This window comes from Vanellus vanellus (genome assembly GCF_965231255.1).
Source record: "Vanellus vanellus genome assembly, chromosome: 10".
NCBI classification, from domain to species: domain Eukaryota; kingdom Metazoa; phylum Chordata; class Aves; order Charadriiformes; family Charadriidae; genus Vanellus; species Vanellus vanellus.
In genome coordinates, this window is record NC_138915.1 from 22,871,426 (window position 1) to 22,892,734 (window position 21,309).

Sequence of the window (21,309 nt, forward strand, 5' to 3'; positions counted from 1 at the left end):
CGGGGAGACCTCAGAGCTCCTTCCAGTGCCTAAAGGGGCTCCAGGAGAGCCGGGGAGGGACTCTGGATCAGGGAGGGGAGCGGTTTTACATTGAAAGAGGAGAGATTTAGACAAGATATTAGGAAGAAATTTTTCCCTGTGCGGGTGGTGAGCCCCTGGCGCAGGGTGCCCCGAGAAGCTGTGGCTGCCCCATCCCTGGAGGTGTTCAAGGCCAGGTTGGACGGGGCTGGGAGCAACCTGGGCTGGGGGGAGGTGGCTCTGCCCAGGGCAGGGGGTGGGACTGGGTGATCTTCAAGGTCCCTTCCAACCCAAACCATTCTATCCTTCTATGAAACGATCAAGTCGGGTCTGAAGTGACCGAGGGATTTTATCGTAGAAAGAAGACAGCTATTTATTTTCTAATAACTTCCTCTTATCAAGGGGTGAAATTCACTGACGGAGGGGAATTCAGGGCCGACTCCCGGCGCGCCCTGTGCGGCCGGGCAGGAGGGCACCGCCCGCTCCCCGAGGCCCCCAGGCGGCTCCGCCGCTGCTCGGTCCCTTGCTGACCCCTGCTGCCGGCCGGCGGCAGCGCCCCAGCGCCCCGGGGGAGGCGGGAGGGGTGGGGGGTGGGGGGGGACGGGGCCGGTTCTGGGAGCCTTCTCATGCTGGGTCGGAGGGGGGAAATCAAAACGGGAGGAAAACCCCAAACGTCTGCGAAAGAGCCGACCAGCCACGGGGCGCGATCCGGTGCCTCCTGCCGCAGCCGGGGAGCCGCAGGGATACAGGACACAGCTTTTAAGTAGAAATAACACCTTTTGAAAGCCACTTCGTGCACCGGCCAAGGAAAACGCCGGGGGGGGGGGCTTTCCTGCCCCCCATTCACCCCAGGCCGCTGCCGCACCGGCCCTCGCCCCCTTCCTTCCCGAACCCCGGCCCTCCCCCAGGTGGGCCTTTCCCACGTTAACGAGCGGCGAGCACCGCGCTCCTGGAGAGAAACCGCCTGTTTTAAGGAATTTTGTGCCGCCATTAAGAACGATTTATAAGCCGGAAGGCTCCACTCAGGCGCCGGAGGGGGACGCCAGATCGGCTGCCCAGCTTGCGGCCCACCTGCCCGCCTACCCCTGCCGGCGGCCGCCATAATGGGGCGAGTCCGCCCCACCGTCCCCTACGCGCCCGGCGTCGCCGCAGTCAAAGCGTCCGGGCGGTGACGCATGACGTCGTGGGGCGTGGTCAGCTTGGGCGCCGGAAGTGGCCGGCGGGGAGGGGCGCGCGCGCGCCTCCGGTGTGCCGCAGCATAACCCTTCCGGGCGGGGGCGGCCGCTGCCGGGCGGTTCCCGCGGCTGAGGCGCGGCGGGATGGAGTGAGGCGCGGCGGTAAGAGAGCGGAGCCGAGCCGAGCGGGGCGGCGGCGGTGCTGGGCTGGGCCGGGCCCTAACGGCTGTCTCTTCCCCCCTCTCAGGACGGCGCGGGAGCAGCGGGGCCTCGCCCTTCTCCTCAGGCGGGCCGGGGCTATGCGAGGGCCGCGCTGCCGCCTGCCCTAGGCCTGGGCCGCGGCGGCGGGCCCGGCGGGGGAGCGGCGAGCGGCTGCGGGTCCCGATGCGGGAGTACAAGGTGGTGGTGCTGGGCAGCGGGGGGGTGGGGAAGTCCGCCCTGACGGTGCAGTTCGTCACCGGGACCTTCATCGAGAAGTACGACCCCACCATCGAGGACTTCTACCGCAAGGAGATCGAGGTGGACTCGTCCCCCTCGGTGCTGGAGATCCTCGACACGGCGGGTACCGAGCAGTTCGCCTCCATGCGCGATCTCTACATCAAAAACGGCCAGGGCTTCATCCTCGTCTACAGCCTGGTCAACCAGCAGTCCTTCCAGGTAACCTCGCCCGGGCCCAGGGCCCGCTGGGGCGGGGGAGGCGGCTGCACCACCTCCCCCTCCCCCCGCGTCCCCTCCTCAGCCATGGGGAAAGCGTTGGGCCGAGGAGGAAGTTTTAGGGTTAGCCATGCCTGGAATAAACCCTTTAGCTCCCAAGGGGCAAAAAATGAAAATGCCCGGCTTGAAAGCGAGTTTACCCGCCCTGCTTCCTGATGGAAAACTGCTTGCTCTGCAGGTACTTATCAGGGTGCCACCATTGTTAAATCCCACGCAGTGGTGGAGAACAATGACCCGCTCCCACTTCCCCAACAGAAATCTTTTGGCAGTCCCCTTTTATGAAGAAATCACTCGATATGAAAATTGAGACTTCCCTTTCCCCCCCTCTCTTCTTAAAAGCCTCGTTTCTTCAGTTGGTCATGAAGAGAGTCTTATTGTTCTGCAGTTGTGACTTGTTAAGTAAGCTGCTATTTTCCGCCCCCTCCCCCAAAATATATTCCTGTCCAGTGTAAGCTCGATGCTTTCACAGTGTAGGTGGTGTACTGGAGAGAAGTAAACCATATGCGATAATTTGTGGATCTGGATTTAATTTCTACTATTAAAACTCTCCCAAAAAATGGAAATATCTCAGCCAGTAACTGGTCTAAGCTGCTTCTAGAAATGAGGCATTATTTGTGGGGAATAAGTGGATTTAGCAGCACTGCATGCAGCGTAGGGATTTGCAACTACTGCGTTGGCTTCAGTTGCTGAGTTGGGTGTATTCCAGCTGCTTGGCAAAACCTTGCACACCCCCACTGAAGCAGTGTGATTGCTTCTGCTGAAGGCTAAACTTTATCTTAGCAGAGGCCTTAGCTGTACAAACTGAAGACATGCTTTCTTTGGAAAACAACAGCAATGACATTGGGATGCTTCTCCCCTCGTTTTCGCTTGTTTTGGGGACCAGCGAGTCCCCATTATTCGAGGAAGGGGCATACAGTTAGTAATCCACCCTGTTAATATTTAATTATTCTTGTCTGTCTGTGGCATGTTTACTCCGAAGCCCGTAGGTGTAAACCACTCTCTGCAGTTCTTTTACACAGTGGTAACTTCAAACACTTAATTGTTTTGTCTCAGAACTATGCAAGAATTTGTAGAACTTAGTAGTACTGATAGTAACTTAAAACACTCAGGGGGCAGAGGAGGCTGACTCAGACTTTCAAGTGTAAACTCCCAATGTTAGCTCAGACTTGAATAAATGCATCTCTAGGTAATAAAATCTCTTTACAGCATCTAATTTGGTTACTTACCTGTGATTAAATGTGTTCACAATGAATTATTCTAAGCGTTTGAGAAGTGAGAAGACTTTATTTAAATTACTAGCTTTCTCAAGCTGTAAACTAAATACAAGCTTCCTAAATGATTGTGTAATGGCATGCTACTGCTAATGTTGCAGGTCGTTAGACTTGAGACAATTTTTTCAGAAAACTGAAATCAGCTTTTAAAGCAGCTGTGCTGTATCTTCCCCTAGCTGAACCAAAAGTCTCTAATCTTACAAGCACAGTAGTCGCTTTCTGTTTGTATACACGCATACATTTTATAAAATGTGCATGCATTTATATAAAATTAACTTTTATTAAAGATAGGCAGTGAGCTTCCTCCAAGTTCTAGATCTGCATGAATTTAAGAAGGCTTCTAATGTATTTTGAATGCTCAGTTGCACATGAGGGTTATTAAAATGTGCTTCTGTGGTGGTTATATAGCAATTTTATGTGCCTACTGACATGTACTAACCGATTGGATTGTTTGATCAGGACATCAAGCCGATGAGGGACCAGATTGTCCGGGTGAAGAGATACGAGAAAGTTCCTCTGATCCTAGTGGGGAATAAAGTGGATCTGGAGTCGGAGAGGGAGGTCTTATCTGCAGAAGGCAGAGCCCTGGCTCAGGAGTGGGGCTGTCCCTTCATGGAAACATCAGCCAAGAGCAAAACAATGGTGGATGAACTGTTTGCTGAGATCGTCAGGCAAATGAACTATGCCTCCCTGCCTGAAAAACAAGATCAGTGTTGTACAACTTGCATCGTCCAGTGAGAGAAATTAAGAAAAACCTCAATCATGGCCATACAGAGCAGGTTGGTGGAACAGTCATAACTAATTGAGGTGCATAAGCGTGCTGTTTAAGTAAGCAGATGAAGTGTGACAGCGAGTCTGAAATTAAGCAGTCTAACCTGGAGATAGCCTTCCTTCAAAGGAGGTGGAGGCTTGTGTATTCGCTTGCATATGATTACTGGAGTCAAAGGGACTTCTTGCGTTACTTCAGTAGGGTTAGTCAGGGAACATTGCATTTACTTGCAGTAATTTTACAATGAGACGAATTATATGATCTCATCTGCACCTATTTTGACTCTCAGTGCTGTATTTGATAATACATTATCCTTAATAATGTTTTGTGATGTTGCAGTGGGTTTCATCACTGGTTGTAGTTGGTGTCTGAATTATTTTCAAGTAATGGGAATTACCTTGGAGTTCAATGGGATTATTGCGACCAAGTTTCCCAATAGTTTTGCTGAGAAGACTTCAAGCTTGTTTAAAAAAAAAAAAAAAACAAAACAACAAGGAAAAAAAACAACAAAACCCCAAACCAAAAAAAAACCAACCAAAAAAAAAACCCCCAAAACCAACACACAAACACAAAACACACAGAAAAATTCTATGGTACAGAAACTGAATGTAGTTAGTGTAGGCTTCTGCCTTATCAGTGAAATAAGTTTGAAAGAGAACCACCCTGAGTTGTGAGGAGTGGCTTGAAGCCCACATGTACATGTGCAAAGTGCTCTTCATCTAAAATTGCCAGAGCAGAGAACACGCTATAAAATGGCTTCCCAATGTACGACTCTTTCCCAGTGACTCATAAGAGGTGTGGCAAGAGTGCAGTGTTCAGAGGGGCAGCTTCCCCTGTCTGGGTATTGCTTTGACTTTTTTTTTTTTTTTTTTTTTTTTTTTTTTTCCCTCAAGGGTATCTGCTCTTGGCCCTTCACACATGTGGTGGTCTTTTTCAGTACCTTTTTCACCTGATTGTGTAAATGGATTTGCTCCTTCCCAGCACACAGCAGCGCTGTCATTCCTGTGCAAGATGGTTCTGGGCTCTCACAGCTCTTCCTTTTCCTCGTAGCCTTTGCGGGTCTAGTTTCACAATCTGCTTGAATCCATGTTACTCAAAAGGGTTCTTCTACATCACTGGTATGCTCTGTGTGCAGCCATCTGGTCCATCAGAGCTTCAGTTGTGTGTTGGACCTGTCTTGGCAAACAACTCGATGTGGTCTCTGAGGGCAGGTGCAGGGATGAGGGAGGACCTTAAAATTCAGGGGAAAGAACTGCCCCTCTTGACAGCTGCAGTGATTGAGGCTTAGGCTCTGACTGCCATGTTAGTAACTCTTGCTTGAGTCAAAGGCGTTTTTTGTGTCTGAGTGACGAGGGAAAATAGGTTATTACTGGAAGCTTTGTACTCTTTAATCTTGAGTGCAGGGTTAGAGAGTGAAGTCTCAAAGCTTGTCTTTGAGATTGCTATCAAGTGCTCTGTGAATGTGAAATTTAAGATAGTCATGACCCTAGTGCTGTCATACTAAAGATAATACACAATGTTTTTATCTCTAGTTCTGTGAAATAAGGAAAGCCTGCTGTCATCATGTAAGCGGTGCGTGTAAGTTCAAGCTTTGCTTGCTGAAAGGTGAGCAAACTGCAGAGAAAAACACGGCTAAAGTCTTGCCTTGTACGCTAATCCCTAACACCTGCAGAGCCTTATAGGGTTATAGGAAGGAGTAAATCAAAGGAATTTCTGCTTTTTTAACTAAGTGCTTACAGGATTAGTATCTTGAGTCACTTACGGTAGTGCAAAGTTTCAGCTAGTTCTAAGGCAGCTTCACAAATGAGAGTATCTGGACTTAAAGTATCCTGCCAAAGGTTATGGCAATGCCTTGGGTTACTAGTGGTTCATCTTGTGCAGTTTGCTGTCTTCAACTCTGACAAAATCAGGCCCGTTACCCATGAAATTTTTACTTCCAGAATCGGTTACTTCTAAGGGCAGCTTCTTTGTAACCTGGGCGGTTCTGGATTTAGCATTAAATATCAAGTTTCATCTTAAAGTTGAAATTGAGGTGGGGGAGAGGGCCATATGTTAGTCCTGTGAATCCTAATTTATGCCTAGATTTGAGTTTCCTAAGCAAAGCATGCTCTTCCTTCAGAAGAAACATCTGTATTCTTGTGTCTTTGTGATCTCTTGAGATAGAGGATCCTAAGCTTCTGTAATACAAATTTCCTCTCCTTCATTCTGCCTAGCTCATAATACCACATCAAGCCTCTAGCAGCAAAATACTTCCTTGCTTCTAGGAGATGCTGCTTCTGCCCAGTATAATCTTGTCACCTGTGCCGAACAAGTAAGTCTTTCCTCCCGAAGCAGCTTCTTATTCAGTCCAGATCTTACTGTGTCTGGAACTTCTATTACTTGTCATGGCTCTTCACAGGCTTCGTGCTCCCTATCTTTCATTTCAGCCTCACACTTCTGGGATATTTTCTTCTTCCTGGCTCCCACTCTATCCTTGTTCTTTGATTGAGTAGGTGTAGGATCTCATTAACTTTATGATAAACCTTTGCTGCCTGCTAATTTCTGTCTGATGTGCTGTAGTGTAGGAGAGCTGCTGATGGTGTCTTGTGATAGCTGTAATCAGCTCTGTAATTCTTCTTCTGCTTATCTGTCATCCTGGGAACAATTGCTGCTTCTCAAACAGCTGCTTTAGCAGTGACCCCTCCTAGGCAAAGTGAAACTGAGGAAGTGGAACCAGCTGTCTGTAAACCGATGTGTAGGAAGTGTGCTTCGACTATAGCTCTGTCCTAATATAATCCTCATCTCCTCGGAGTTCCGTTGCCTATCTGTGTCCAGGAGGAGTCTTTGGTCTGGACCAGTTAGTTCAGAATGAAGTACGTAGAAACAGTTTGTGTCTCTACAGTTCTGATGGAGAAACCAATGGGAGGGGTGGCAGATGGATTATACGCTGGACCTGGCTTTATCTAAGGCTGTTTTGGGGTCTGACTTGTAGGTACCACTGATACCTCAACATATCAGTCAAGTATGAGGTTGTGTAGGTTCTTTCATGACATTTTTGAGTAGCACTTGCTTAAACTAGTGTTCCAGTCAGCTGCCTTGGGTGAAATGAAGGATGGAACGTAGCTACATAACCAGGATAACCCATAGTTCCTTTTAAAAATGTGTGTTGTTCTTGCATCCTGTTTCCCCCCCTCCCCTTTCCTGCTTCTGCAATGGTCTTTGGTCATCTCATTATTGCATTCAGAGATGTGAGATTTCCAGTAGCCGCTCTCTGTTCCTTGCTCTAGTATTTCTCTGGAATTTTCAGAATGGAAGCGGTTTGTATTTAAATCTTCTTTAAAATCTGGCACCTATTACCCTGCTGGTGTGTTAAAGGTTTTCTGTAGAGGTCCTTAGTCGGATTGGGAACACTGTAATATTGGGGTGAAAGACTGATGCTGATTAGCGGTTTTGGTCCCCTCCATGAGTAACTGATATTAGAAAGCATTGAAGGAAGAGTACTCTTCTCTGTGGATAAAAACTGAAAGTATACTGTCTTCTGGTCTGTGAGGCTGTGCAACACAGACAAATTTATCCCACTAGGTTGTCTAACATCCCCTTCTCTCCTGCCTGCTCTCAGAAGACACTAGAGAGTGCTATAGAAATTTCACGGGCAAGTGAAGTTGGATAAGGTACTATATGGTGCTAATTGTAGTAACTATGCACAAGTTAAATGGAAAGATGACAAATCTGAATTGGGAGGTCCCTAACCTGCAAATACAGGGACGCTGAAAGAGCAGGTGGAGGAAAATACTGTTACTTGCTTTCTCTGTTCTTGCTATCCCCAGGAATTTTTTGCTGGATACAGCACTGGATGCTGGATATAGGTTAAGTTTTGGGATGGATCTAACTCTGGTAGGATGAGGAGTTGCACTGTAAATGGTTTGCCTCTGCTGTAAGCAAAGATAAAACAGGTCTAATCCCTCCCCCTTAAAAGCCGAATGTTTGTTTGCTGTCTTGACAGCACAGGGACCCTCCCCATCTGAAACTCGTGGACCAGCAATGGTGTGGGGGGGGGTACACGTGCCCACCAGACTGGGTGAGAATTGCTGTTAGAAAACATGCAAACAAGCAAGAGAAACCTGGCTGTCTGCTCCTGTCAGTACGGGAGTAGTGCCCCGAACGTTGGGGGTAACCAGTTGTTAGGCAAGAAGAGGAACCCTGGCTGTGTCGGAGCACTCTGTCGTGACAAATTGTTAATTGAGAGCAAAACAACAGCTGAGAGGAACCAGTACAGTAGACAACATGAGGTCCTGACTCCTTTGAAGAAATGACTTCAGGAATAGGGAAGACTCATCAAAATCCCTGAGAAGCCAAGGATCAAGCTTCTATGAAGTGCATGCATGTGCATATGAAGGACAGGTGTTTTTTACAGGCTTTGAGCTTTGACCGAAGCTTTTAGGATATCTCTGCAGATAAATCTTGTGAAATGCAAGCAAGTTATCAGAAATAGGAAGATTTATTGGTCACATTGGTAACACTACTTGTTACAGCGCTCCTTGTGCTTGGTTGAGAACAGTGGCATACAGTTCTGTCCCTCCTTACTACCAGTGCAAAGCCTAGTGCGCGTACAGGAAAACTTAAATTTCTTCACTGTTTCAGATCTTTAGAAGCAATTTAGTAGCCCACAGGGGCAGCTATTACAAAGTTCATAGCAATGAGTTGTTACCTGCTTGCCTCTTGTATTACCGGAGTTAGAGGAGGAGAACTTTGAGAATGCCACTGTGTAAAGCAGTGCTTAGGAGCTCGGTACGCAAAACTGGCTGTTCTGCGCTGTGGGAGGGGCTGAGTTCGCTTTGAATCTGTATTGAATATGGCTTTCATGAGTTATTTTGTTTAAATTGCAGATAAAACTCAGAGGAAACTTGCACAGATGCTGCTTTGGAGAACTTTCAGCCCAGGTTGCAGAGCTGAGCCTTGGTAAACCTGTCTCTATTACAGCACATTGCCATACATCTAAGTGCATAAGGTCGGTGGCCTCCAGGATCCACACACCTTAATCGGAATGCTTAGCATGTTTACCATAAGTTTAAAAATCTGTTCTTTATCTATCAGTCCTTTTATAGCTTTCTAAGTTCATATAATGGCTAATATGCAAGAGTTCATTTTTAATATTTTAATTGATTTCTTTAATCAATTTCTGAACTTGTATTTATTAAATACTTAAACTCAGTATTACCTACTCAATGCCTTTTAAAAGAAGAGAGTTTTAATGGAGAATAAATTGAGCCTTAAACAAATGGTTACTTCTGTATATTACCTCGCATCAGTGCTTATGTCTATTTGCAAAGTTTTCTCCTACAATGTAGTTGGTCATTCTTTGAGACTTTTTGTTTACGTGTGACAGTGTCATGAAAAGATACTGAAGGCACCTCTGTTCTATGGATGTAGTATCCCTTTTCTTGGCAAATGCAGCTGCGATACTGTGTTTGTGACTGATTGGATTTGACAATAGGGATTGCTTGGAATGGGATGTAAAGTCTCCAGCTGATGTTTCTTTTCTTGCAATCGTGGGTTCCTTAAACTCATTTAATCAAAAATGACAATTGTAGCATTGAAAAATGGCAGCACACTTTTCCTTCTACTGAGTTTCTAAACTTGCTTGTTTACAAATAGCTTCTTTATGCCTTTGAAAAGGGATAATGTATCCTTCAAAATCGGCTGTATGCCTAGTCAGTCAGCTCAGCTTTGCCTGGCACATTAAGAGACATCTAGTAGACCTCTGCACATGTAAATCTAATGCAAATAAGATCACTTTACATTTTATAGTTTCTAATATTTGTCTTTCTGAATAATATTTTAAAGCAATATTTGTTAATGTTTTTCTTGCACTGTCACAAATTGCTTTTTAGTTGTGTGTTTTTTTTTTTCCCAGTAAACAAGTTTGATATTAGAGACAAGTTGGTGTAACAAGGGGAAAAGCACCAGGTTTCAGTGATACTAACTGCAAGAGTGCTTTAAACAGCCATTGCCTTCCTTATTGTTTACCTGATCAACATTTTCTCTGAATACTTGAAAAATTTAACAATAACACAGGTATAAAGAGCAGAATGAAAATGTACAAAGAACAGATGATTTTTTTTTTGTTCAGTTTTATTAACATGTTGCATACATGAGAGCTTTTTCTAGCAGTGGTTTAAAATGTGTAATTTTTTTTTTTGCAGAAATTTAATAACTGCAGCTCACCTACTGCACCAAAGTTCTAGGTTTTTAGGAGCCCAGCTTTAGTCATTTGAACATGCTTCTAGAAATGTACATTCTTTCCGTGTAATAGCTAAATAACTTTGAGAAAAGCTCCAGTAAAAGCAGTGATGGATATATGAGGTTAAGCAGTTTAAAACTCACAAATTGTATTGTGGATGATGGCATTTAAAACAATAAAAGATCACCGGTACAGTATCTCAACATTAATGTGTTTTATTGGTAATAATGCAGGCTGACTTTACAGTGTTAGCAGAAATAAAGATTCTGAGTCTACATTCAGTGTTAAATTTGAATCCTGAAAAGAAGAGGACACCAGGTTTTCTGCTTGGGTATCGAAACAACTGATTTTTTTTCCTGTGGGGTTACTTGAATATTATTTTTTTTTTTCCCCCTGTTTGTACAAACTTTATAAACAGGCTGAGGCTAATGCTTAGGTTTGCACTTTAATATCAAAATTAAACCAAACCTTGTATTCAAAGTAGATTTTTTTTTTAAGTGGTGGTTGTTGATCTTTTTCGTAGGTTGTAAGGAAGTAATAGGGGAAAAAAAAAAAAGTAATTCATAAAGATCTTAGTTTTCCTTTGTGTAAGGGGGAAAAAGTTGGTTAATATTAATCAGTGCTTCATTCCTATGGGTAGTTATCAAACCAGTGTTCATTTTCATTGACCTCAGCACAAAAAAAAAAAAAAAAAGAAAAAAAAACTTTAAAAAACTTGAACTAGCTTAGAGTGACAGGACTGGGAAAACGAGAGATGGTTTCTTCAGCACACTTTGGGGGGAAAAAGGGACCAAAAGTTAATTTAGGCTTCCTCAATAGATTGCATGTGAAGTTGCTTATTAGAGTAAGAGGCTAATAATAAATGCAATATGTATTGTCTTTACTATGGCATCTGTTTAGGAGTTGTTCAAATCACTGCAGTAGGGCTCTACAAATAAAAATGTAACCTAACATCATGTATCTAATGTACTGTATCTTTATCAGTGATAGGTGAAATCTGGAATAACAAGTGCAAAAATGGAACAATTACCTATAATGCTTTGTAAAAAATTTTTTCCAGTAGAATTCATTCTTGTCATTTTGTAAGACAACCCTACAGTCCACCTGTTTGTAACTTTTTTAATAAAATAGATACCTGTATTACCAACCTGGGGTGACTAGTCTATGTTCAGTTTCTTTAAGTGGGCTGACAAGCTGCTGCTTTTTTTTTTTTTTTTCCCCCCCCCCCCTCTCTTTTGAGGTACTGGTTATTCTAAACATAGTAACCACATCTGAATTGTCATGAATGACTTCTTCTGGCTTGGGGGGGAGGGGAACGGGGTGCGCAACTGTGCCCAGACTGGGTGTCAAACTGGTGGTGTGAGGTGCTCCGAGTAGAGAGGAGGGGAGCGAGGGCTGTGCGTTACCTTCCCGCGCGAGGCAGGGACTCCTCTGGGAGCTGGGGAGCCCCTTCAAAGCAGCCACGGTGCCTCTCCTCACAGGCTGCTCTGACAAAGCTTTGTTCAGAACAAGTTTGTCTTGTCCAAGTCTTTAAAGTTCTTATTTTTCACGTAGGCTTTTGTGTGTGTGAAGACGGCAGTGGCTGTGGGTCCTGGCGGCATTTTACAGTGCTGCTGTAGCTGCTCTCCGCCATATCAATCCGGAACTGTCATCTTTCTGCCGCACTGGCCAAGTAAGCACTCCTGGAGCTCTGCCGCAGGACGGGCAGAAGATTTTTATTTTTTTTTCTAGAAAACCTTCCAGCTGAGAGTGCCCAAAGCTATTTGATAACAATTACCTTAAATGCTCGGTAAAAGCCTTGAGTTTGCCAAGTCAATGATTGTCATCTGGGCCCTGGAACAAAAAGTGCATCTTCATCAGAACTTAGATACTGACCTTTAATACTGCATTTGTAACTCAAGCCATGTATTAATGTAAAATGTGATTTCAAGTTTAGGAAAAACTTGCTACGGTAGTACCTTCAGTCCTCAGTGATGTGTGAAGAGGCAAAACCACGTATCGCACTCGGCACGCTCCGCTAGCCCAAACAGCGCTAGCCTTATCCTGTAGGTAAGTTTCTGCGCTGTTTCGTCTTCCTGTTCACGCTTCTCACACTTCCTTCACTGAGATGGAGGAGGAGTTTCCATCTTAAGAGGAAAATAGCAGAGAAGAAGGGCAGACTGCCCCCTCTAAATGATCTTGGAGGAAATGTATGCTTCCCTTAACTGTGCGGAGAGGCTGGAGCAAAGCGTGCACGGCTCCGACTGGAGTCGGTGAGCGGTAGCAGACACAGCCGCAGACTGGTCTGCTTCGAGATGTGACAAGTGGGCTGATCGCTCTCTGAGTCCGCTTTCTCATGCGGTTTAAAAGAGGCTGTAATTGAGCAATAATATTCCCGATTCCTTATGACACTCAGCATAACGAAGCAAGCTGCTTCCTGGTCCCACCCGGAGCCTGGGAATCGAATGCACATACTGCCGGTAAAGTCCCTGCGACTTTACACCGCTGGTTTGTTTCCAAGTGATGGTACAATGTAGCCTGTGTTGGGGGTTTTAAGGAAGCACATCCGATTTATGTTTAAGGCCATTATCTTTCAAAAGTCTTGGTGCTGAGAGTGAACTCGGCTGCTGCTGTGCAAGTAGTTGAGTAGCGTCCTTCGTAAAATAGGTGTGACAGCATTGTGTTGCTTTCCATCCACGCTAGCTGGTTTTGGGGGGAGGGGGGGCGTCTCTAGATAGGGTTTCACAGGCAGCTTTTTTTCTTCAATTTAACAGTTCCTGCTATAAAAGTGCACAGGCCCTGCAGAAAGCTCCCCGGTGTCCCACTTCCCCCGCGCACTCAGAGGACAGGTATGTCCCCCCCCAGCGTGTTTGGAGAGCAGGAACCAACCGCAGCAGAGACTGGAGGAGTTTTCCCCACCCCGCTCCCCCACGTAGCACGGGTGCCACGTAAATGAATGGTTAACGAGGGCAGAGTCGGGCCTGGCTGGCTGCGCTGGGGTACGAACCCCGCGGTGGGGACAGCCCGAGGAGGAAGTACAAGAGAGATCCTGCGTGGGTGGAGGGCGAACCGCCGGCCACACCTCGTGTCAAGCAGTACGCTGTTATCTGCCCTAATAGGCTGGGCTGTAATTACAGTTTGAAGCTAGGTGGAAGTGTCTAGTCTTAATTAAAATGAGATACGGGTTCTAAAACACAATGTGCGTTGACCTGTTGGAGTTATCTCTGCTGAAAAGTCAGCAGTCCCGGTAGCTCGGTTTGCTGGTAGGCGCCTGGCTTTGGTGAGTCACCGCGCTCTCGGCAGCTGGGGGAAGCGCGGGCAGAGCCACCGTAGCTTCGAGTGAGCGCTCTCAAGAGATGAGGTGGCCCAGTGCTCTGTGAAAGTGAAATAATGTGGCTTTTGGGGTTGTTTCTTTTTTTTTTTTTTTTTTTTTTTTTTTAAAGTAGCCACTTTTAACTCTGCCTGGTCAGTACAGCCATGGGGAGCACCGAAAGTGGACTTTCAGCAGCAGCAGCGTTCAATCCAAAGGTCAGGTCCTACCTGTAGTAGTTCGTTGGCTCTGCTGAGGGCAGCATTGAGCTTACGGTGGCTCAGTTGGCAGCGAAGATACAGTTCGATTGCAAGATTGAAGGGGATGAACTTTGTTGTTCTCCATGGAAGCGGTGTATTTAGTATGGAATCAATAAATGAACAACAAAAAAAAAAACCCTTACTTGCTTTCTTTGGTGCTCTGTGTCAAAGCTGAGGTTCTCTTCAAGTCCTTCCAAAAAGTCTGGAGCAATAATTGCAATAACTGCAACAATTGATGGGGAAGAGTCTCTCATATTGCAGGAGCCTGAGAAATATTCACCGTCGGGCTGTTTGTTTGGTTTGTGGTGTGTCCCCGCTCCTTGGTGTTCTGTTGGTTCCATGGGAGCCTGCTGTTACAGCTCCCCAACAGTGACTGACTTCCTCCAAATCGTATCTGCAGTAATTAGGCTTGCGTGGGATTTGAGACTCCGAGATGCTGCCGGTTACTGGGTGATCTCGATTATTCTTGCCTCGGAAAAAAAATGGTAATCGGAGCACTTCCTTCCTGGGGGCATAATGTGGAGGGCTGGGTTAAAGGTGGGGAGGTGCTTGGACTTACCTGGAATCAGATGCACCAGCGTTGTAGACTAATTCTGAAATTGGACTTCTTGCATGTAAACAAATAAGTGGGCTAGAACCTAAAAAACAGAGTTAAAACTTTCTCAGGTTTGTGAAAAGCATTAGTATCTTTCATATATTTGAGATGGTATAATATAATTGGTTTAAACTTAGACTTCTTATGCTTCCGCTGGAAGGTGTAATTGATAAATGACTGCAACTCAGTAAACTAAACAGACAAGTTAATTTTTTTTTCTTTTTTTTCCCTCCTCTAGGCTGACTAGTTCATCCAGTTTTACGTCCCTAGAAGATCTGCCTTGTCGTTAGATTTAAATTATCTGGTCAGCACAGAAAAGAGAAGATATATTTGGTGTTTGTGACATTCTTTAAGGGCTACTTGTCCTTTTGGGAAGTGGCAGATATAGGATGATTAATCGTCAGCTTGGGATTCATCCTACTGCCATAATAGACCCTTTTTCTTAAAAGCAAATTAATAATGATCGTGTAATCGGCAACAGCACGGCCACTGTGGGAAAGCAAGAAGGAATAAAATGAATTTTCAGTAAAGCTGGTGCGTGTTGGAAAAGAGAGAGGGGCTCTCGCAGAGGATGGCTGAAGCGCTGGAACAAGTTGCCGTTGCTCGGCGGTGGTGGTTGTGTCTCTGTGACTGCAGTCACGTTACTGATCCTGGCATTGGTTTCCATTCTGTGTTCCAGGAATTAGCACAGACTTGCCAAATGCCCGATGTCTAATCTCAGTAATGCAGATGTGTTTTTTACTAGGTTAGAAGAAAGATTTTAGCTTCAGGGCCTGTCCAGTGTCAGATTGTGGTTAGAAGTACTTTGGAGTCCAGCTGCGTTCCCTTCCTTTTAACTAAGCTGTTTCTCTGTTAGCTCTTGGAACAGTATCTCGGGCCATCCAAACTGTTTCGTCTTGGGGCTCAAATTAATAATTTAGAAAGATTTTTATGAATGTACCCCTGAAAACTTGGGCCGGTCGTGATCATAGAATCACAGAATGGTTTGGGTTGGAAGGGAACTTGAAGACCATCCAGTCCCACCCCCTGCCCTGGGCAGGGACACCTCCCACCAGCCCAGGTTGCTCCAAGCCCCGTCCAACCTGGCCTTGAACACCTCCAGGGATGGGGCAGCCACAGCTTCTCGGGGCCACCTGGGCCTTACCACCCTCCAAGTGAAAAAATTTCTTCCTCATAGCTCGTCTAAATCTCCCTTCTTCTGGGTTGAAGCCATTCCCCCTCATCCTATCACTCCATGCCCTCGTAAAAAGTCCCTCCCCAGCTCTCCTGGAGCCCCTTTAGGCACTGGAAGGCCCCAGTAAGGTCTCCTCGGAGACTTCTCTTCTCCAGGCTGAACAACCCCAACTCCAACTGATGATGAAGGAATGTTTCCTGTTCTGTAAAAGATGTCTGTCTCGTAGCTACCACTGTCTGCCAGAAGGCCCTGGAAAAGGAACCATGAGACGGGGGTTGCCTGTGATCACTACAAAAGCACCAAGGTCCCAGCTTCAGATGGATGCTGCTCTGTTGTCCTCCACCGCCTGCTCTGGAGAGTGGTTTTGATGCAACTTTAGCTCTGCTTTGAGCTCTATACCTGGAATTTGACAGGCCTTGGTAGGACTGAAGCGCGATAAGGGGCATTTCAGGAAGAATAAAAGGAAAAGAAGGGGGTGGGGGAAGAGGGAGGGGAAACACGTTGCCAAAACTCAGGGTCAAGATCCATATGGTGAGATGGGCCTGGAGGCACCTGGAGAACATGTGCATTTCTTTGCTTAGATGTAATCAAGGCTTACTCAGCCAGAGGTAGTTGTCCTGAGCCAAGAGGGAAACCACATCTGTCACGAAAATAAGCAATATAGTTCCTTAGAACTCCATCCTTTCCACTAGGATCCAGTCTCTTCACCCAGCGTTGCAGACACCATTTGGCAGTTTCCTCAGATGAAGCCTTTGGCCGTAGGATCTTTCCTGATGATGCTCAGCAAAGGTTTTCACTGTCCCGGCCTTTAATTCCCTTCTGAAGAGTGGCTGCTGCTTCTTTTCTCGTAACTCTCTGTTGCCTGAGCCGCGTGAGCAGAAGAGCAGAGGTTGCCCACATGTCATTCAGAGTTCTGCGGTGCGGTACATGGGGTCTGTGGCCTTTCACTTGGGGGCACAACCGCGGAAAGACCTGCACGGGACTCATGGAGAGCCGTAGGGAGGGGATCAGTTGGTTTGACCGCCTGAGAGCGCTCGCAAAGACAGGGAGCCTGGGGCACCCGGAGACCTCGTCGCAGGACCGCTGGGTTACGGGTAAGCTTACACGGCTTTTATCTTGGTGTCGGGATGTGCACATGGACCAGGAACAGTTCACGCTTGAAAAAAATTAAGGACAGCATATACGAGTCCTGTGCTTTGTACTGTTACACAGATGTAGTGATATCCACCTCCTGAGCTAGAAATGACTGGACGCTGACATGCCTGAGCCCTTGGCGGCACCAGCGCTCCTTTGACTTGATTACCTTCGTGAGGCTTTCTCTTTCCGTATAAATCGCTTTCTCGTATCTTCGAAGCGATCTGTTTGAATTAAACATCGCTGAGTGCTTTTTATGTAGCTGTGCCAACACCGGAGCGCAACTGGCGTATTAAAAATGAGATAATGCGTTCTGGATAATACCAGGGTCAGACTATTATTCAGTTTCTTGGGTAGCCTGTGCCATCGTTTGCTTACAGCAAACTGCCACCTTCGGTGCCTGGTGGTAGTTTTTACATAGCGTATAAAATCTGAAAAAGGAAGAAAAGCCAACAATACCCATCGAAGCACGATAGGGCGTGTGACTGCTGCACCGAGTTGCAAATTCGGTTTGTCACCTCACTTTGGTCGTTGGGCACAACCACCGCGAGAGGGAGCGGGGAAGCCAAGAGCTGCTCCGGCCCTGGAGAGCCGACGCGGTGCTGCAGAGGCTGAGAACAGAAGAGAAATGGAAATAAATATATATATCTCGGGAGTTTGGTAGCGTGGTGTGACTATATCTTAATAGGACTTCAAAGGAAGTTTTGCGCTTTCAGTTAATTTGTCTATTGGGTGTTTGGAATTGTGATCATGTTTAGAGTCTTTCATACACAATTGAGGTTATTTATGATTTCCTACTCTGTTATTACAGGTGGGCAGAAAGAGCCATTTACCTCAGCTGCTGAAACTGAACTAAAAATATAATCACAAGAATAAGATTTGATATGACTCTGCTTCCTTGAGCATCGCAAACTCTTACTGGGGAAAAAAAAAAAAAAAAAAAAAAAAAGAAAAAAAAAAAAGGAAGGGGTATTAGGGCAATTCACTTCTAATTTGTCTTAGTGCTTAAACTCAGCTAAACCTATGTCTTTTTTAATTATTACTGCAACCTGGTCCAGCAGCTGAAACCGACCCTCCGCCTCTCAGCCCGGCGGGAGGCCGTCACACCGTGCCGTTCGCCTTTCAATGCCTCTTCATTTCCAGTCGAAGGCGAGGGGTGTTCACCTTCGCTCCTCCCGCCAGCGCAGAAGCTCTCCCCTCCGTTAATAAGACAAGTCATTAATGCTGATGAGCACCAGGGTGTCTGTGGAGCTGCTTTCGGTGAGGAATATTTGCCGTAAGAACAGCTCTCGGTGGGCACGTTGGTGAGACGAGGAGGCACCACCGCGGCAGGATGAAAAAGGTGCTGCTGCATAATGTCACCTTCTGGTTTCAAAAGAAAGCGCTGGTCGGAGAAGCCCGATCCTGCAGCTGGGAGCAAAACCCATCTAAAACACAGCACTAAAAATGCAATCCTTTCTGTTTTCCTGATAACTACTTATGAGTAATGAGTTACACCACAGTGACGTCGGACTGTTTAGCTGATGTTTGGCAAGTAAAATTTTATGAGAATGCAAATGTATCGTTGTTTATTATATTCAATACATAGAACGGTTCTGGGGCAGAGGAAGGGCAGGACTTGGGGAGCCAACTGTGACTGCCGAGGTGTGCTCAGGGTCTAATATGACTTATGAAATCGATGAAAAATGATAGTGGTCGTTAAAGGTTTAATGGCAGGACCAAGCGTGCCTGGACTGTCGCTAACAGGCCTGCGTCTGAGTCATCCGGAGCTTTTCCAGCCTGCTCCAGTGTTTCTCCTGCCTCACAGTTTAAGGGCTTTCCCAGGTCCCAACTCAGATTGTCCCCACACAGCCGCTCCGTCCTCCTGGAACGGTCCCGCGTGTATTAGGAGACCTTTGTTGTTCCCTCCTTCTTCTCTTTTTAAGGCAAACAAACTCGGTTCCTTCAGGCTTTGTTTTTTTGAAAATACCTTTTTGGGGGCGTATTTTATAAAAAAAATTCGAAGCAGCTAGTAGGTAAGCTGGGATCCCGTCTGAGAGCGAAACTGTTCCTTTTGGAGTGGCGGTGGGAACGTTGTGGGTACCCTGTTCTGGAAAGAAATCCCCCCATTTTGCAGTATTGGTGCTGTGCCTTCCGTTTATTAACCAACCGGTGACGTTCCCCTCGTGTGCCTCGTGCTGTTCAGCAGGACTTTGGCCGTGCCTGCGCCTGTCCCCAGTGAGGGTGGGCAAGCGGCCATGCTGCTCGCTGGCCCCGCCGTCGGGAGGGTTATGGCTGGGGGAGAAGTGAATGTGGATGTTCTCCCGGCTGAGGAAGAGGAGGTCTAATGTATGGTATGAAAGGCCACCATGGACCAAAGTCCTCCTCGGTGAGACCTTGTCCCCACCAGCTGCCAACAGCAAAAGCTTCGAGTGTGAAAAACGGGGTGAGTGCTTTTTCTCCTCAGCAGTGGGTTCTTGCCTTTTGGGCTACAGGGGTTAAAATCCCCTGGCAGATCTCTGCTCCACGCCTTTATCTTCTTTTCCTTTCCTCTGAACCACATTTGAAGATGAGTGTGACAAAACGCGTGGCACGGCAGCGCGCAGAGCCACCGCCGCAGCGATGCGTGGGAGCATGGTGCGTCTCTTCGTTGCCGGAGTTTGCTTTCTCAGAGCCTGTTCTTCTCTCAGGAGTGACCTGGGGAGGGACTGGGGAGGTTTGGGACATCTCCTCACCCATCCCCAGGGCCCAAAGTCAGCCCTTTTGCAGGATGGGGGCTGAACTCGCTCACCGCCCGCTGCCGGTGGCACACGGTTGCGGGAGGGTCGGCAGAGTGTAGCCGTGGCGGCGCGGCTCTCCCTTGGGTGTCCTGCAGCCCCTTCCTCCGGGGCCAAGGGGGGAACAAACCCTAAAGAGCAGTGTGAAAGTTCACCCCGGGAAAAGGGCGAGGGAAGAAAGAGACCTCTTGTTTCTTGTTCTGCTCAGTCCGTCCTGGCAAACACCAGGGTGTCGGAGAGGCTGAAGAAGACCCTGCTTCACCATGTCCAGCCTAATATGGGGTCGGATGCACTCGGTGGACTGAAGTCCCCCCTGGGAGAGCGGGTGCAATGCAGGATGGTGGAAGCGGGGTCCAGAGTATTAAGAATCAAGGGCTGAGCAAACAGCCCTGAAGCAGTCCTCACCCCGACATGCTGCTGCTCGGCGTCCCCTCCCCACCTGCCGCTACGGCTGAGCTCAGCCTTCGTCTCTTCCATGCTTCCCTCTCCCCCCCCCCCCCATTTTCATGTTATTCCCTGCCCCTGTGGATAAGGAGGACACACGTGCCCGGCTGGAGGTGGGCACTGGCCAGGAGCCGGGTGCTCCCCCCGCGTCCCACTCCGGCCAGCCCCAAAGTCACCTCCAGAAGAAGGAAAGAGACGGGTGGGGGTAAAATGGGTCTCTGCTGAGGTGGTGGATCTCCTCTCCTCACATCCCAGGTGGGCTTTGCTCATCCCACATCTCTTCTGGCTCTCCGAACTGATAAAAAAAGCCCTTATTTACCTTGTTTGCCTCTGCTGGCTCCACACCATCTGCGCGAATGCCCCTATCGGGTGGCTGGAGACCCGGCTAAACCCAACGCAGTCCCCTTCCTTCATGTCACGGCAGTGGAAAAAACCCTTCTCTTCCACCCGCAACGCAGCTGACCAGTGCTCAGCTTCCAGCAGGAGCCATGGAGCCCAGGGTCGGTGCCCTCGGCATGTCAGGAGAGCCTGTAGCATGGAGGCTTGGCTTCTTCTGGGGTTTGGGGGCTCCTCCATCGCACCCCCGTGCGTCCTTCCCGCCGGTCCAGTGCTGCCGCGGCAGAGCGGTGCGAGCCGCTCACAGGCGTGCTGCTCTTCTCCTTGATGCCCATCAATATTTCACGGCACGAACATCTAAAACTGCAGCGAAAAAGTGCCCTCAGCCCCCCCCCCAGATGGTTGGTACGTGACACTGCCCCTCTCCCAGGACACAAAGGTCTCAGCGCTGGAAGTTTGGTCCTGGGACGCAGTGCCTGGGGGCTCGGTACCGCCGCCCCCCCCCCCCCGGCTGCTGGCGGGAGAGGAGCTCAGCTGCTTTGTGGAGCAGATTCACATGGAAAAGCAGATTTGCTTTAACTTTTATGCAGTTTTTTGCCTTTTTTTTTTTTTTTGTCCTGGTCAGTAGAAGACTAGCAAGTTTTTCTGCAGCTAAAGAGCTCTACCTTTTTTCTCGCTGCAGCGCGTATGGGGCTACGTGTATGCCCTGACGGGCTCTGTCCTGACTGCCCCGGGAATATTTGGGAAGCATAAGAGGGACCACAGCAAATGGCCTGGAGCGACTTACAGTGGATGTTTCGATGGAAAACGGGAAGGCAGCGAGGAGCGAAACCTCCGCAGCCCTTAACGTGGCTTTTTCGGTTTGCGGGGATGCATTTCCATCACTCGGGGTCCATCGCTCTGGGTCCTGCGGGATCACGGGTGGTTGCGGCTTTTTCCAGCAGCCGCACCAGTAACGATCCCCCCTGTGGCAGTGCAGCACCTGCCCTTTGGCGATACTCAGCGCATTTACGCCTGCAAGCGGGGGCTCCTGCCCAAACGCTGCCTTCCCCTGTGCTCAGTTGGAGGGGGGGGGGCTCTGCCGGATGAGATGGGGGGGTCCTGCGGGACAAGAGCGGCCAGAGGGGTCAGGCGGCTCATCGTGTCCCCGCAGT

The 21,309-nt window shown here is 47.8% G+C and overlaps 1 protein-coding gene across 1 annotated transcript; it reads left to right on the top strand.

Moving 5' to 3' along the window:
• Window positions 1-1,277: 1,277 nt before the first annotated feature.
• On the top strand, window positions 1,278-11,308 carry RAP2C (RAP2C, member of RAS oncogene family). The gene is made up of 4 exons (XM_082488037.1): window positions 1,278-1,355; window positions 1,441-1,850; window positions 3,638-3,957; window positions 8,813-11,308. The coding sequence occupies exons 2-3, from the start codon at window positions 1,578-1,580 to the stop codon at window positions 3,914-3,916; spliced, it is 552 nt and encodes a 183-aa protein (XP_082344163.1). The 5' UTR covers window positions 1,278-1,355; window positions 1,441-1,577; the 3' UTR covers window positions 3,917-3,957; window positions 8,813-11,308.
• The last annotated feature ends 10,001 nt before the right edge of the window (window positions 11,309-21,309 follow it).